Source organism: Gouania willdenowi, chromosome 19 (assembly GCF_900634775.1).
Source record: "Gouania willdenowi chromosome 19, fGouWil2.1, whole genome shotgun sequence".
In the NCBI taxonomy this organism is placed as follows: domain Eukaryota; kingdom Metazoa; phylum Chordata; class Actinopteri; order Blenniiformes; family Gobiesocidae; genus Gouania; species Gouania willdenowi.
Genome location: NC_041062.1, coordinates 22,983,931 through 22,999,630, shown reverse-complemented (window position 1 = coordinate 22,999,630; position 15,700 = coordinate 22,983,931). Strand labels below are relative to the sequence as shown.

At 46.4% G+C, this 15,700-nt stretch overlaps 1 protein-coding gene across 1 annotated transcript in view; it reads right to left on the bottom strand.

Moving 5' to 3' along the window:
• Nucleotides 1–15,626, bottom strand: part of myo15b (myosin XVB) — a 96,763-nt gene extending 81,137 nt beyond the window's left edge. The window contains exons 1-11 of the mRNA XM_028476945.1: nt 15,538–15,626; nt 13,823–15,055; nt 12,765–12,895; nt 12,472–12,648; nt 11,397–11,461; nt 11,250–11,313; nt 10,031–10,140; nt 9,821–9,895; nt 7,726–7,819; nt 7,557–7,660; nt 7,404–7,467 (exon numbers count right to left, since the gene is read on the bottom strand). Coding sequence (XP_028332746.1) covers nt 7,404–7,467; nt 7,557–7,660; nt 7,726–7,819; nt 9,821–9,895; nt 10,031–10,140; nt 11,250–11,313; nt 11,397–11,461; nt 12,472–12,648; nt 12,765–12,895; nt 13,823–15,053 — 2,115 coding nt within the window. The 5' untranslated portion in view covers nt 15,054–15,055; nt 15,538–15,626. The remainder of the gene's footprint in view (nt 1–7,403; nt 7,468–7,556; nt 7,661–7,725; nt 7,820–9,820; nt 9,896–10,030; nt 10,141–11,249; nt 11,314–11,396; nt 11,462–12,471; nt 12,649–12,764; nt 12,896–13,822; nt 15,056–15,537) is intronic.
• Between the last annotated feature and the right edge of the window lie 74 nt (nt 15,627–15,700).

Genomic DNA, 15,700 nt, shown 5'->3' with positions numbered 1-15,700 from the left:
AAGACTGTGTGAGTGTAGGTGGTTATGGAAGGGTCTTAGGATGAGTAGTTCGTAGGTCAACCACAGGATTGCGCTGCCTTAAGGCTCGCCTCCTGCCACAATATGCTGGGAAGGAGGAAGGGGCAGAGCCAGAGGAGTGGTGAAATAAAAAGGTTGTGTATGCATGTAGGAGTGAAAGTTTGATCAATTATCTGTCATGCCCTCTACCTCTGGCATCTCCTGAATTGGTCCGTTGGCACCATCTGGTGGTCTCCATGCCTCACTGTCCGGACTACTCAACTCTAATCATCAGGATTGCTTCCAGCTGCGGCGGGGAGTGGTCTCCCCACCTGCAAGTAGTCACACCACTACTTAAGACACCGGCAGACCACAAACCAACGCCAAACTGTAAACATTGCACACTCTGACCCTCTCAGCCGATGGGATCTCTCCTGCCTCCTTCCCACCTGGAACCATCATCACCGCTGGAATCCCTCAGCTCACTCCACCCTTCAGCCGGTTCTTCCCCACTCCTGTGCCAGGCTCCTTCGTTTCGGCCGCGTTGGCTGCAGCTCGAGCGTCTCTGTGTTCCTGCCCATTTGGGGTTCAGAGGTTTCCTTTGTTAGTTTAGCCATTCTGAGTTTATGCCTTTAGACCTCGGGTTCTGTTTTTTCGTCAGTAGTTTCCTGATCGTTTTTAGTTAATCTTAGTATTAGGTCTCCCTCAGTTTGCTCAGCACTTCCTTAATTTCTCCACCACCCCACTTAGGGCGCTGGTAGGTTTTCTGTTGTATTCAGTTTTGTGAAATAAATCAGTTAATTGTATCTGTGCCTCCTGTTGTGTTGTCTCCACTTGAGCCTCAGTTCCGTCCCGTGACAGTACAGTTTGGCCATAATGAGCTCAGCAGACCGCACGACAGATGAGGGCTCAGCCGCTCCTCATGCTGTAGATAGCCATGACGCAATTCTAGGCCGGCATGAGGAGCTACTCAAGACTCTTGTGTCTAGCGTTAATGCTCTAATCAGCCAAATGTCTCACCTTACTGGTCAGCAGTCCGTGTTAGCATCTTCCCTAGCTGCGTCAGGTTGTCAGCCTACCCCCACTAATGCCCCCGAAACAACGGTTGTAGGCTCTCCCTCGGCTCTGGCCACAGTAGCCCGTGAACCCACGGTTCCGGTTCCTGAGCGCTATGCTGGGGATCTCGGCTCTTGCCAGGCCTTCCTGACTCAGGTTTCACTCGTCTTTGAGTTACAACCGACATCCTACGCGTCCGATAGGGCTAAAATTGCATATCTAATTGGGCTTCTACGGGGGCCTGCACGGGACTGGGGAACAGCTGTGTGGGAGAAACAGGGGGAGGTCTGCACCTCCTACTCCCGCTTCTCTGCGGACATGAGACGCGTCTTCGATCACCCAGTTCAGGGACGAGACGCTGGAGATCGCCTCATGGCCCTGAGGCAGGGGGCCCGCAGTGTTGCAGAGTACTCCGTGGAATTCCAGGCCCTTGCAGCTACCAGTGGGTTCAACGATCCGGCCCTCCGGAGGTCATTCTATAGGGGACTGTCTGAGGCTCTGAAAGATAAACTCGCCACCAAGGAGGAGGTGGGCAGCCTGGAGGCCCTAATCTCCCTCGCCATCCGGCTTGACAATCGCTTGAGGGAGAGACGCAGAGAGCGCTCACACTGGAGGGACTCAGCACCCCCCCGCCGACTGAGTCCCACTCTCCAGTCTGCTACGCCCGCACCGTTCCCTGAGGCTGCCCCCGAGGCCATGGAGGTTGGTAGGATCAGTGGGGCACCGCTTACTTAGCAAGAGAGGGAGCAGAGGCGGGCTACTAACACCTGTTTCTACTGTGGGGGTTCTGGGCACTTCATTGCTTCCTGCCCCAAGAGACCAGCAAAAGAGAGGGCTCACTCGTGACGGGGAGTCTACGAGTGAGCCAGACTGCTTCCACCTCCCCTCATCTGCTACAGCTACCCGCTACAGCTATCAGAACCACTCACTTTCTGTGACCGTGCTGGTGGATTCTGGGGCCGAGGAGAACTTCCTTGACTCGGACCTCGCCAGGCAGCTCTACATCCCGTCGGTGCCACTGGATTCTCCCGTGGAGGCCCGTGCTCTCAACGGCCTCTCCCTGGCCACGATCCGCCGGAGAACAGTTCCTGTCACCCTCCGGTTAGCAGGTAACCATCATGAAACACTAACCTTTCACTTGTTGGAACATTCTCGCCCACAGTTGGTGCTGGGGCACCCCTGGCTGATTAAACATAACCCCTCTATTGACTGGTGCGGCAGCCAGGTTAAGTCCTGGAGTACTGGGTGTCATGCTAACTGTCTCCGTTCAGCCCCATCCCCTGCTCCAGTAAATCCCAAGCCAGATCCTCGGCCTCCGGACCTGTCCGGCATTCCTGAGGTTTACCATGACCTAGTTCCAGGCTTCAGTAAGGAGGATGCCCTATCCTTGCCTCCTCACCGGCCCTACGACTGTGCCATCGAGCTCCTGCCTGGAGCCACTTTGCCCTCTGGCCGTCTGTACAACCTCTCTAAACCCGAGCAGGCCGCCATGGAAACTTACATAAGGGACTCTCTGGTAGCAGGTATCATTCGGCCCTCCACTTCTCTGGTAGGTGCGGGATTCTTTTTTGTAAATAAGAAGGACGGGTCCCTGCGACCCTGTATTGACTTTCGGGGCCTAAATAATATAACCGTGAAGAACAAGTACCCTCTACCTCTGATAAACTCTGCCTTCACCCTCCTCCACGGGGCCAAAGTGTTCTCCAAACTAGACCTGAGAAATGCTTATCATTTAGTGAGAATAGGAGAGGGAGATGAGTGGAAGACGGGTTTTAATACCCCCCTGGGACACTTTGAGTACTTAGTAATGCCCTTTGGCTTCACGAATGCCCCCGCCGTCTTCCAGAACCTGGTTAACGATGTGCTCCGGGATATGATCAACCGCTTTGTGTTTGTCTACCTAGACAATATCCTGATTTATTCCAGAGACCAGGAGGAACACGTCCGCCATGTCCGCCTGGTTTTGGAGCGCCTGTGGAAGAACCGCCTTTTTGCTAAAGCGGAGAAGTGTGAGTTTCACATTACTACTGTATCATTTTTGGGCTTTGTCATCTCCCCAGGACGTGTTATGATGGACCCGGCCAAGCTATCAGCTGTCTCCGAGTGGCCCCAGCCAGAGACCCGGAAACAGTTACAGCGTTTTTTGGGCTTCGCTAACTTTTACCGCCGCTTCATCTGTGACTATAGTAGGGTGGCAGCCCCTCTCACAGCCCTGACCTCCACCTCAATTCCCTTCCAGTGGACCCCCAAGGCCGAGCAAGCATTTCAGTCCCTCAAGGTTCGCTTTACCTCTGCGCCTATCCTTGTTCAGCCAGATCCCCACCTTCAGTTTGTGGTCGAGGTGGATGCCTCCGACTCCGGGGTTGGGGCTGTACTCTCCCAGAGGACCCCATCTGACCAAAAGCTGCATCCCTGTGCCTTCTTCTCTCGCCGCCTGACCCCAGCAGAACGGAACTACAATGTGGGGAACCGGGAGCTGTTGGCGGTCAAGCTCGCTCTAGAGGAGTGGCGTCACTGGCTCGAGGGGGCAGAGCACCCATTCATTGTCTGGACCGACCATAAGAACTTGGAGTATATTCGTTCAGCCAGGAGATTGAACTCTCGGCAGGCCCGCTGGGCGCTGTTTTTTGGTCGCTTCCAGTTTTCCCTCACGTATCGCCCTGGGTCCCGTAACATCAAGCCGGATGCCCTGTCTCGTCAGTTCTCCTGCGACGAACCCTCTGGTGACCCTGAATCTATCCTTCCCCCTGCTCGTCTTGTCGCCTCTCTAACCTGGCAAGTGGAGGATCAGGTTCGTCAAGCGCAGTCCCAACAGCCAATCCCAGGTAACTGCCCGCCTAATGTTCTCTATGTTCCTGAGTCTGTGCGTACCCAGGTGCTCCAGTGGGCTCATACCTCTTGCTTCGCCTGCCATCCTAGGGGCTTCCGGACCACAGCCATCCTTCGGCAGAAGTTTTGGTGGCCCTCTCTCGAAAGGGACACTCGGGACTTTGTCGCCGCTTGCCCCACCTGCTCCCGGGGCAAGACCCCTTACAGGCCCAGCTCGGGTCTCCTTCAACCACTCCCGGTGCCCACTCGGCCTTGGTCACACATCGCAGTGGATTTCGTCACGGGACTACCCCCCTCTGGAGGTAACACAGCCATCCTCACCATTGTTGATCGTTTTTCCAAAGCAGCACACTTCGTCGCCCTTCCCAAACTCCCCTCAGCCAGGGAGACGGCATCCCTCCTAGTTGACCACGTCTTCCGGTTGCACGGGATACCAGCAGACATTGTCTCGGACCGGGGTCCACAGTTCATCTCCGGAGTCTGAAAGGCCTTCTGCACGGCCCTAGGGGCCACCCTCAGTCTCACCTCTGGCTTTCACCCTCAGTCTAATGGCCAAGCAGAGCGGGCCAATCAGTCCCTAGAGACGTACCTCCGGTGTCTGGTTTCCTCCAACCCCACTGCCTGGGGTGAGCATCTGGCCTGGGTGGAGTATGCACACAATTCACAGATAAACTCTTCTCTGGGGATGTCTCCTTTTCAGTGCTCCCTCGGCTATCAACCTCCGTTGTTCCCCTCCCAAGAACAAGAACTCTCCGTTCCCTCTGTACAAGCCTTCGTCAGCCAGATCAAAAGGGTCTGGGACAGGGCCAGGGCCAGACTTATACAATCAACTGAGAGGATGGAGCGGCAGGCCAACCGCCGTCGCTGCCCGGCACCAACCTACTCTGTGGGCCAACGAGTCTGGCTGAGGGCCAAGGACCTCCCTCTGAAGGTTGAATCTAAAAAGCTAGCACCCCGGTTCATCGGTCCCTTCCCCGTGGAGAGGATCATCAGTCCGACAGCGGTACGTCTCACCCTTCCCCGAACTTTGAAGATTCACCCCACTTTCCATGTCTCGCAGGTCAGGCCCGCCAGGGACTCCCCCCTGGCTCCTCCTGTCCCCCCCCCCCTCCTCCCAGGATGGTGGATGACTCGCCCGCCTACTCGGTTCGGCGCTTGCTGGATGTCCGCCGCAGGGGTCGCGGCCTCCAGTTTCTCGTGGACTGGGAGGGTAACGGGCCTGAGGAGAGGAGCTGGGTCCCCCGCAGTCGGATCCTTTGCCCTGACCTGATCAGGGACCTCAAGCGGCGGCGTCCTGAACGTTTTGGTCGTGCGCCTGGAGGCGCACGTAGGAGGGGGGGTACTGTCATGCCCTCTACCTCTGGCATCTCCTGAATTGGTCCGTTGGCACCATCTGGTGGTCTCCATGCCTCACTGTCCGGACTACTCAACTCTAATCATCAGGATTGCTTCCAGCTGCGGCGGGGAGTGGTCTCCCCACCTGCAAGTAGTCACACCACTACTTAAGACACCGGCAGACCACAAACCGACGCCAAACTGTAAACATTGCACACTCTGACCCTCTCAGCCGATGGGATCTCTCCTGCCTCCTTCCCACCTGGAACCATCATCACCGCTGGAATCCCTCAGCTCACTCCACCCTTCAGCCGGTTCTTCCCCACTCCTGTGCCAGGCTCCTTCGTTTCGGCCGCGTTGGCTGCAGCTCGAGCGTCTCTGTGTTCCTGCCCATTTGGGGTTCAGAGGTTTCCTTTGTTAGTTTAGCCATTCTGAGTTTATGCCTTTAGACCTCGAGTTCTGTTTTTTCGTCAGTAGTTTCCTGATCGTTTTTAGTTAATCTTAGTATTAGGTCTCCCTCAGTTTGCTCAGCACTTCCTTAATTTCTCCACCACCCCACTTAGGGCGCTGGTAGGTTTTCTGTTGTATTCAGTTTTGTGAAATAAATCAGTTAATTGTATCTGTGCCTCCTGTTGTGCTGTCTGCGCTTGAGCCTCAGTTCCGTCCCGTGACATTATCAGGATCAACGGAGGGTTTCTTCAGCCGAGGGTTGACAAGTGCAGTTTTCAGAGAAGTTGGAAGGTGGCCAGATTGCAGAGAAGAGTTTATGATAGTGGTGATGAGAGGGCTTAAGGAAGTGATTTGTTTTGATCAGGACAGTGGGAAGGGGGTCCAGTGAGCAAGTTGAGGGTCTCATGTTGTGTATGAGAATCTCAACCTGTCTGTGTGTGGGGAGGATGAAATGAGAGAATGTTGGTGCTGAGGTTGGCGGAATGGATGGTATGACATTTCCAGGTGTCAGGCTAGAGCGAGTTATAATGAGGTCCAATGTGTGTCCTTTTGTATGGGTAGGGACTGTCAGATTGATTGTATCGAGAAGTTGATGATCAAGAGAACTGAAATGTGGTGGGAAATCGATATGAAACAAATTCTTATGATTGGTAACTACACGTGTGTAAGCCATAGAACTTTAACATGGTTCCACAGGTTTGCGTTTAATTAAATTGTAGTTTTCATAGAATTTCCATGGTCATTACAATTACAAAATTCAATTATCTGAACTCAATTACAATTCAATTATGATTACAACAGCAACAGATGTTTTTAATTGCAACATAAATGTAATTAATGATCAATTATGCGATTACAATTATAGTTGACCCCAACCCTGGCTCCCCTTTCTGGTCGTGGTAACTACTAATTGTGAAGTTTTTTCATTTCATCTTTAATACTGGGAGAAATTCATTGTACATCTAAAAGTTTTCCATTGCCGCACACAAATGTTTTCACTTCCCAGGAAATAGAGTGAATCTATTGTACATGTGTTGGGAGAGCAGGAAAAACATGGGAACCGAACCCAACCCATGACCTGAGCATCAGTGGAAGGAGCAAACTTGCTATGATGGATAAATCAGATTCATTATCAATATATTCAGGGTTAGGTGGTGGGGAGGCTCCGGGAGCTTGGATGTGCCAGGCTGGTCTTGTAGGTCCATGGCGGCGTGATGCTTCACAGTAGCGGCCTTCACACGGATCAGGTTTGGATTCACAAGCAAGCCTACAGACTGGATAAGCAATCCGGTCATAGTGAAAAAGCCAGACAAATTGAGGCTTTGCATTGACCCCCAAGCCCCTTAATCGAGCCCTGAAAAGGTCTCATTACCTCATGCCAGCTATAGATGACGTGCTGGACAAGCTACCAAAGGCCCGCATCTTCACCCTGTCTCAAAATGCCCCAGAAATGGGTGGACCAAAGACTAAGTGTCTTTTATTTTTCTAAGATTTTTTTGTTCTTACATTCCTAATCTTTCAGTAATTTTGGTTAATATTTTTAGAGTCCACCCATAATAGATTTTTTTTCTTTTTGTTAGGCATGGCATAGGTAAAAATAAAAGTCATGTATTGTCATATTTTGATGATAATTATTTTTATTGGGTATAATATATTGAGTAAAAATCACCTGGTGTTAATGATGGTGTCAGTGTTCTAGGGTTAAGAATAAATAACACTTCACACAGTTTTCTTACCTGAAAGACCACCCTGGATTTTTCAAGGAGGTATTTGGACAATGACGTTCCAACAACGACTCCACTGTCCAGCAACAAAAAGAACAGACATTTAAGGAAGCATCAAAGACGTTTTTCTCGGCGAGCACCAAAGAGTGGTAATGATGGGCTTACTGGAGAATATGAATGTGCAGGTACTTGCCAAAGCGACTAGAGTTGTTGTTTAGAATAGTTTTTGCATTCCCAAAACTCTCCAGGATTGGAAAAATCTCCATGGGCTAGTTGGAAAATAAAGAAATGGTGGTAAATTTGATGAAAGCAGGTGGGGATTTTCACATCTTACCTGTCGCAGGTTATCATTTCTTCCCTGATACATAGAGGTCAAGTAGTGGACTATCAGCTTGGTAGCCTCAGTTTTTCCTGAACCACTCTGTCCACTGCACACAGAGAAAAGTAGTGTTACATTTACTGGAAAAGGAAGATTATTCCAATCTCCAGAGCAGTTCATTATCCACTGACATTCAGGGAAAACAAAAAGAATCTATCAAAGATCGATAAAGTTTGCTATGATGTAACTGTGATTTTCCATTTCCCATTTGGGGCCGAGAGACAAAGGGAGGGGGTTGCCACATGCTTTAGAAACTAAGAATATTTTTTGAACAATTTGAGCCCTTTTTGCTTTTTTTTAACCTTTTTCTGCACTACACCAAACTTGCCATATTTAACCTATTTTCATCACTTTTTCTTGCCATATTTTTCCTCCTTTAATGTATTTTGGTTACATTATTACCATTTCTGTCACTTCTTGATCACATTTCCATTTTCAAGATGTTTCCACCACCTAATATCACATACTGTATGTTGATCCATCATATCATCCATCCATACATCACTGTTCACCTCTTTTCACATATTTCATATTATTTTTGCCAATTTAACCACATTTATGATTTGTCATGCCCATTATTTAAGTTTTAACTAATTGTTCCTACTTTTCAAATGACATTATCCGAACCACTTCTCCCTCCATTTCTGCCACTTTTAAGCCAATATTGACACTTTTAACTCTTTTTTTTTACTACTTTTTTGGCCTCTCTAATTTGCAACTTTGAACTAATTTCTGTGGTTTTTAAAATCCCATTTCACCACCTTTTCCACCATTTTTGGTCACTTTCATTTCTGAGTAAAACAAGGATTTACATTCCCCCTTATAGATGACCCTGTCTCCACATGACAGGTCCAGTGGGGGTCCCTGGTCTTTGGAACCTTTATTTTGGGGGTTGCTGGCTTTTCAATGGTCTCAAAAGCTTTCATAAACCATTATATTCTTTTACTTTTCAGGACCTCGACCACTTCTTTAGCAGACAAATAAACTGTTTGTCCTTTAATACTTTCATAAAACCAAAATGGGTTTAAACTCTGTCAATTTTCCTGTGAGGATTTTTCTCATCCTTAAAAGAAACGAGTCAGGCACTCGACCTGGTGAACAGAATAAAGACAAATGAAGGTTTTATGCAGAATCGAGAGTTACTGTCACAACTATACTGGGCTTTCTTCTAGTCCTATAAGTTATTTCTGTACTCAGTAAAATGCAGTAAGACCATTTTTCCCTCGCTGAGCAATCATAGGCTTAACAATGAAACACCACGATGTCACATGATGACTATAGCAGACATGGACAACTGGCAGCTCAGGGACCACAAGCCAACCTAAATTATTCACACAAAATGACTGCAAAAACATTCTAAACAACAGCTTTAGTCCAATGATGAAATTACAACACACAAGAGTAACAAAAATACACAAAACGACTCATAACACACAAAACAACAATGGTAACACACAGAATTATTATTATAAAAAAAAATATCTGAAAAATACACACAAAAAAACGAAGGGGGAGATGCACTATGTCTGCTGGAGAGAGAGAGCGAGAGAGGGCGTAGCACGACATGAAAAAGTTGGGGGTCCCTGAGAGGTGAGATATGATATGTATGAGGGAAGTCAGACAGCAGTGAGGTGCGTTGTCAGTGTGACAAACACTTTCAAAGTAGAAGTTAAATCAAATAAAGGAAGCCTGTGATGTTAAAGCCCACACCTGGTTGTAGTGCTGATGGACCGGCTTACAGATGAAGACAAAGTGGACAAGAGAGTACAGACAGAATTTACACTGGAGGTTCAGTATGGGGGCGCCCATTATAAAGTTGCAAGTGCTAAAATAAACAGCAATTTTTTGCAACATTTAGCAACAAACCTCGTTTAAAAAAATGCTTTTGTGATTTTTTTTACATTACTTTTGACCAGATTTACAGCATTATTTGCAACATTTGTATAGTGTCTCACTATTCTACATACTGCAGCTTTAAGAATGTATATATACATTTAGCATTTATTGTGGAATTTAAATGAATCAAAAACACATCAGAGTTTTAATCTACCTGATGATGATACACTGTTCCTGTGTGGAGGCCTGAGAGAGCCTGAACGCCGAGTCAGCAACCGCATACATGTGGCTGCAGAAGAAAGACAGACATTGACTATTGGAACACAAAGAGAAGAGACACTCTGAAGAGACTGGCACACACAATGTGGACATTTGTTGAAAAGTCAAAAGAATGAAGGGATAGAGAAATAAAACGTTTCCTCACGGCGGGTTTCGGTGCTGGTCTTGCCCTTCATACTTCTGCCGCAGCTCCTCTGAGTACATGTTAATGGCCTTGAACGGGTTGATGGACAGAAGCATGTTTCCGATGTAAGTCTAAAAAAATTATCAAAGATGAATCAAGAGGGATGAAAAAGCAAGAGCTGTTTCTGTGATGAGAAACAAAGCCTGACTGAAATGTATCAATCGTTCTGTTTAAGGTTAAGAATTGACTGAGTTGGTTGAAGACCACCTTCTCAATGATCTTGGCCATAAGTGGAATGTTGCTGATTGGTCTATAGTTAGCCAGTGTAGAAGCATCTTTTTTAACAGAGGTTTCACAGCAATTACTTTCACGGATGTTGTGTACGGTGCCTTTTGGAATGAGGAGTTAATTATATCTGACATAAATCAGTCACAACTGTCTTTACAACAGTTTTTAAGAAGTTTTTTGTTTCGCATTGAGGCAACAAATTGATGGATTCAGCTGCTGAACAGTTTCCTCTATTGTTTTAGGGTTCACTGTAAACTCTGATATTGCAGGAAACGTTTTAGTTATTTTGCTGGTTTGTGCTGACGTTTTTATATTAAATATTAATAATATTTACCATTTGACAGTAACTCAGGAGATATCTGATCTGGGGGGTTTGTGAGCTTTTCAATCACAGAAAACAATGGTATAGAGTTGTTGCTGTTTTTAGCAATAATATCAGAGAAGTATTGCTGTTTTGATTTGAATTACCCACTGTTGAATATACACAGGAATTTGGAGTTTTGTTTCTCTACATTTATCTCAGCTTTTCTACAGTCAGACCTTAAAAATCTCAGTCTTCCTCCAAGTTGTTTTCTGTCTACTTGGTTTTCTCTTAATTTTTTATTAGAGCCACAGCATCCATGACATTAGAGACGTTTAACGAAGCAACAACAGCACAATGTAGTTTAACTTTTAATTTACAAATCAGTTATACACAATCGGAACAGCAGGACTTACAATCTTTGCACTTAGCAGGCTTAGTTTAGCTTCTATTCCTAGCTAATTCACAGGGACTTTTCTCTTGTGTACCACTGGTTCTGAAGATGAATGGAAGATGTTGTATTCGCCACGTTTGAACACAACCTGTTTTACGTTTGGCAATGGTGATGGATTAGCTGGTCATGTTCAATGCTCTGACAAGGCTACTGGCAGAAGACAAAGAACTTTGACACATAACCGCAGAAAAACTTACATAAATGTAGTCACGTTGAAACCTTTTCTTCAGATTCAGAAGCACAGAGCTCTCACATACCTCTCTATGAATATCAGATAATTGAAAGGTTAGATCTCCCACTGTGAGTGTGAAGTCATCTGAGCATCTTTCAGTGTTTGAGCTCACTCCAGCTGGGACAGATCCTCTACTTCATCCACCTCCACAGTTGTTTTGTTCCCTGGCATCAACACCTGGAACAGGAACACATACAGAAATGAGGTACCAACAAGATGAATGAGCTCCTACCTTGTCAGCAGAGCCAAGATAGAAACGTTAAGGTTTGGTAGAGTTGCAGTGAAAACTTCTCCCTGTTTATTAGTTTTGCTCTATCAGTAACCATAACCCATGTGCTGTGATAGCTGATACACGGCTCACTCATGGCTGTTTGTAATCTGCTCTATTGTATTTGCAGAGACCAGGAAATGAATAAACCAGCAGCAAGTCCTTTATGCCTCATTGTTTGTGTGTACACCAGCTCCAAGTGGTGAAGTGGAGCTGCTGTGATGAACGCCAGACAATAGTCAACTCTTCATCTATGTCCCTAAAGTAGTGGTCAGCATTGTGCACATTAAAGACATGGCCAGACATTATGATGACAATCCTAATGACTGGTCCTCTAACGTGAGCATGCACCAATCACTAAGGAGATACAGCATCACACAGGGGATATAAAGGCTAAACACCATGAAAGAGAATATGTTATGGGCGGTAATGCCAACCGCCGTAAAACTGCACACAAGAAAAAGAAAAAGAAAAAGAGAATCTGTTATGAAAGGGTTTCAGGTGAAGCTGTTTACTAAGAGAATATACTGTATAAACATTGAAATAGGTCTTACAATCCACCAAAAACTGTTTGTCTGGATTCTTTCATTCCCTTTGTTACAGCGGTTTTGGATGAATGAGTAGAGATGGAGTCAAGCTTTAGAGATACTTGGTCAGGTGTGAACACAGGGTTTATTTGTTATTTGTTTACCAGCTGTGAGAATGTTACCCCGCACATCATTTCTGTTGCTAATAAAGCTAGTCAAAATATGTGAGAGCGAGTCTTCGTGCAGTACGTTATCCGTGTGTTGCTGATTTGTCTGTGCCATGCTTAGGGCAGTCTGACCAGAACTGACCAGGATAGCTAGTTCTGCAATTGACAACATTCCCCTTTGTCATTTTATATATTCGAAACATGACATAATAGAAAAGTATATACCTGTGTTTTTACTAGTCGACTCTCAAGCATATGCTGAGCGAGGTCGTCTGATTCCCAGGCTCCGCTGCCATTTTGGACATTAATGTTCCTGGCTTGGCCTTCCTCATCGTAAACTGTCCACTTGGATAACTTCTCCACAGTTTGATGGGGCAGGAGGTTCTCCGGTCGCAGCCAATCCTGTCCCAAATTATTTTTTTAAAAATAGAAAATCTTAAAAAGAAAAGTTATTGCAATAGTTTATTCACAAAATGTATAAAGAGAGCTTCTGAGTAAACCCTGTAGCATATGCGTACCTGAGGGTCTGCACTCATCCTTTGATTTCCAGTCCAGTGCACTCCTGGTTGGGATATAGTGTACATTCCCCCCTCTCCCATCAGCTGAGCTACTTCTCTGTCAGCATCTTCTTCATACAAAGAACGCACTCCTGACAGTGATGCACTGGTCTCTCCATTTACAAACGGTTGAGCAGGGGAACTCTGTGTATCAACTGTTCCATCTTTCTTTGGGCGTGGACCTTTGGTTTCTGGTAGTCTTCCTAATGCCATCTTGCTTAGGTCAATCTGAGAATCATTCAGCTTTCCTCGAGCAACCTGTAGAACACTGACTTCATCTGCATTGCCTTGAGAAGCTGGACTATTACCATTAGCAGTGATGCAAGATCCCTCTGGTGCACCACTAGAACCAGGCCTCCGCTGTACCACATCTCCCCCTATGGGTATCCCACCTGGCCGAGGTTTATTGATGGACTTCAAGAGGCTGAGATCTGGCTTTACAGGAAGAACAAGTTTGGCCCCAGGCTTTGGGGGCTTAGGCTCCAGGGTGGTGGCTTCTAATGCTGAACTTGATGATGTAGAAAGTCCAGGAGTTGATTGAGAGACCTCAGCTGTTGTTTTCTTATCCTGTTTGTTCATCCGAGGCAGCACTACAGCATATCTGGCCTCCACTTCCTTCTCGCCTGCTGAGTTTAGCTGTTCAACCTCATCCCTGTTTGTCTTGCCCATTCTATCTTCTGAAGAGCTTTTCTTGCTGGTCAAGCTGGTTTTGCTGACAACACGCTTGGCCACCCTGTGTTTGAAGATATTACCTTTTGACTTTTCAGGGTTTTGTTTTTGTTTTATTGATCGGAAGGAGAGCCAACGAGATACGCCAATGGCTTTGGTCCAAGCAGATATCTTTTTTCTCAAGTTAAAGTCCCGAGACATTTTCTTTTGAATCCAGCCAGACATTTTGCAAAAAGTTGTACTTTTTGTTTTTCCAATCAATTGCTCTTTAGTTTTGTCCAACACTTCATCAGTGGCTTCCACTTCTACTGCTTTCTCATCGGGCTTTGCTAATGTTTTGTTTGCTTTACGTCTAAGTGAAGCCATTCGGACTCTTTTTAAGTGTACGCTTTGTGGTTGCTCTTCAACGATGCTTCCAGTGTCCTGTTTCTCTTCCGGCTCAATGATGGTTTTAAGGTTCTTGGTTTTGGCTTTTAGAAGCATTATCTGCTTTTGGCCTTTCATGGCTTTGGCCACTGTGGGTTCAGCTTCCTCTCCTCCCTCATTTGTATCATCTTCTATCTGCACTTCTCTCTCGTCAGTATGTTCTGTACCTTCGTCGTGTCTGGGGGAAATGTTTTCCGTCGGCTGATCTTCCTCTATGACAGCACAGCATTTGTCCCCTTTCTGTGCTTTCCTTTTGGTTTTTTTCTCCTCCTTAGCCTTTTGTTTGGCTTCCTTCTTTAATTTCTGCTTTTCGGCTTTAGCTCGTTGTTTCTCTGCTTTCTCAGCTTGCTTGTCTGCCTTTGTTTTCTTGAGCATCTTTCCTGTAGGCCTTTGAGTACACTTCGTTTTGGGCGTTTTTGCAGTTTTTTTGAAACGTCTATGAGCTTTATCCTCTGTCGTCCTTTCAGTATCCTCTTGTATTATCTTTTCTTCATCTTCATGGCTGATATCAGTTTCATGTATTTGATGTTTCTCCTCTCCACTCTCACTGGATGCCTCAGGTTCAGACTCGGGTCCACTTTGGCTGGATTCATCTTGGGACTGTTGGTTCATGGACTCTTCTGTTTGACAAGCCGATGTCTCGGCTTCCTCACAGCTCTCCTCACTCCCTTGTGTCTCAGCCATCTCTTGATTACTGCCTTGCTCCTCCTCCGTTTCATCATTACTTAAGTCATTTTCTGTTGCCTCTGCAGAGCTTCCTGCATTGGTATCTGATAGCTGCTCCTCTTCACTCTCCATCACTCTGTCATGTGTCTTGTTTACAGATTTTCTGGGCTGACGGTAGAGTTTGCATCCTTTTTTATTTGCATCTTTTTTGTGTTGATGCTGTGATCTACCATTAATCTGTGCTGTTTTTCTCATTGGCTCCTTTGCTTTGGAAACTCTCCTTCTGCGAGGACTTGTTTTGTTGCTTTCTTTGTTTTCAGACTCATCTTTCCGCCTGTCTTTTAGGGATGGTGGACGTCCTCTTTTTGGTCTTCCATGTTGCTCCTCAGAAGTAGGAGATGACTTGGAGCTCCCTTGATTTCTTCTCCTGGTTGCCTCTGCCTTCTGCTTTGTGGCACCTTGTCTAGCTTGAGATTTCAATGGGGGCATGGCTACAAAATATTTGGCAGTGAATTTCACCAGAACAAAAAACAACAACATTGATATTCATAAAACTCAGGTATCTAAAACAATTAATTGCCAACATACTTGTACAAACAGTCATAATTAACATGAATGTCACACTCTGTGAACGCAGGTTCTGTACTCATCATGCCAGCGTTATGATGAAGTGTCAGACTTTAGGTTCCTTACCCATGTCCCGGGGGAAACTTCACCTGGGTCAAAATCAGGTCAACAGATTGTGACCTAATTTTTACCAAAGTTGGTTTGGGTTTTGAATCATTGCAAAAACAATCACTGATGTAAATGTACAGTTTGGTTTTGCTTTGATGCATAATGAAATCCTTAAATATGATCCCTATCTCCACAGCAGTGAGAGAACATCTTCAGATCTGTTTGAATGAGGCTTTGTATAGCCGCTGCACCCTGGGGGCAAAGCAGTGAGAGCTCATTTCAGTGTAATATAGCTTACCAAGCTTCTCAGGTGAAACCCAGGTACGGCCGGGGGGGCTGCAAAGTGCTCCGGCTTGTCCTCAAGAGCTGGTGTCACTGAAACAGGCACCCATGGTCAAGAGGAACTGATGGGCAGTTACACGGAAACATCCCACGCACTGACACTGTCCAGAGGGCAAGCT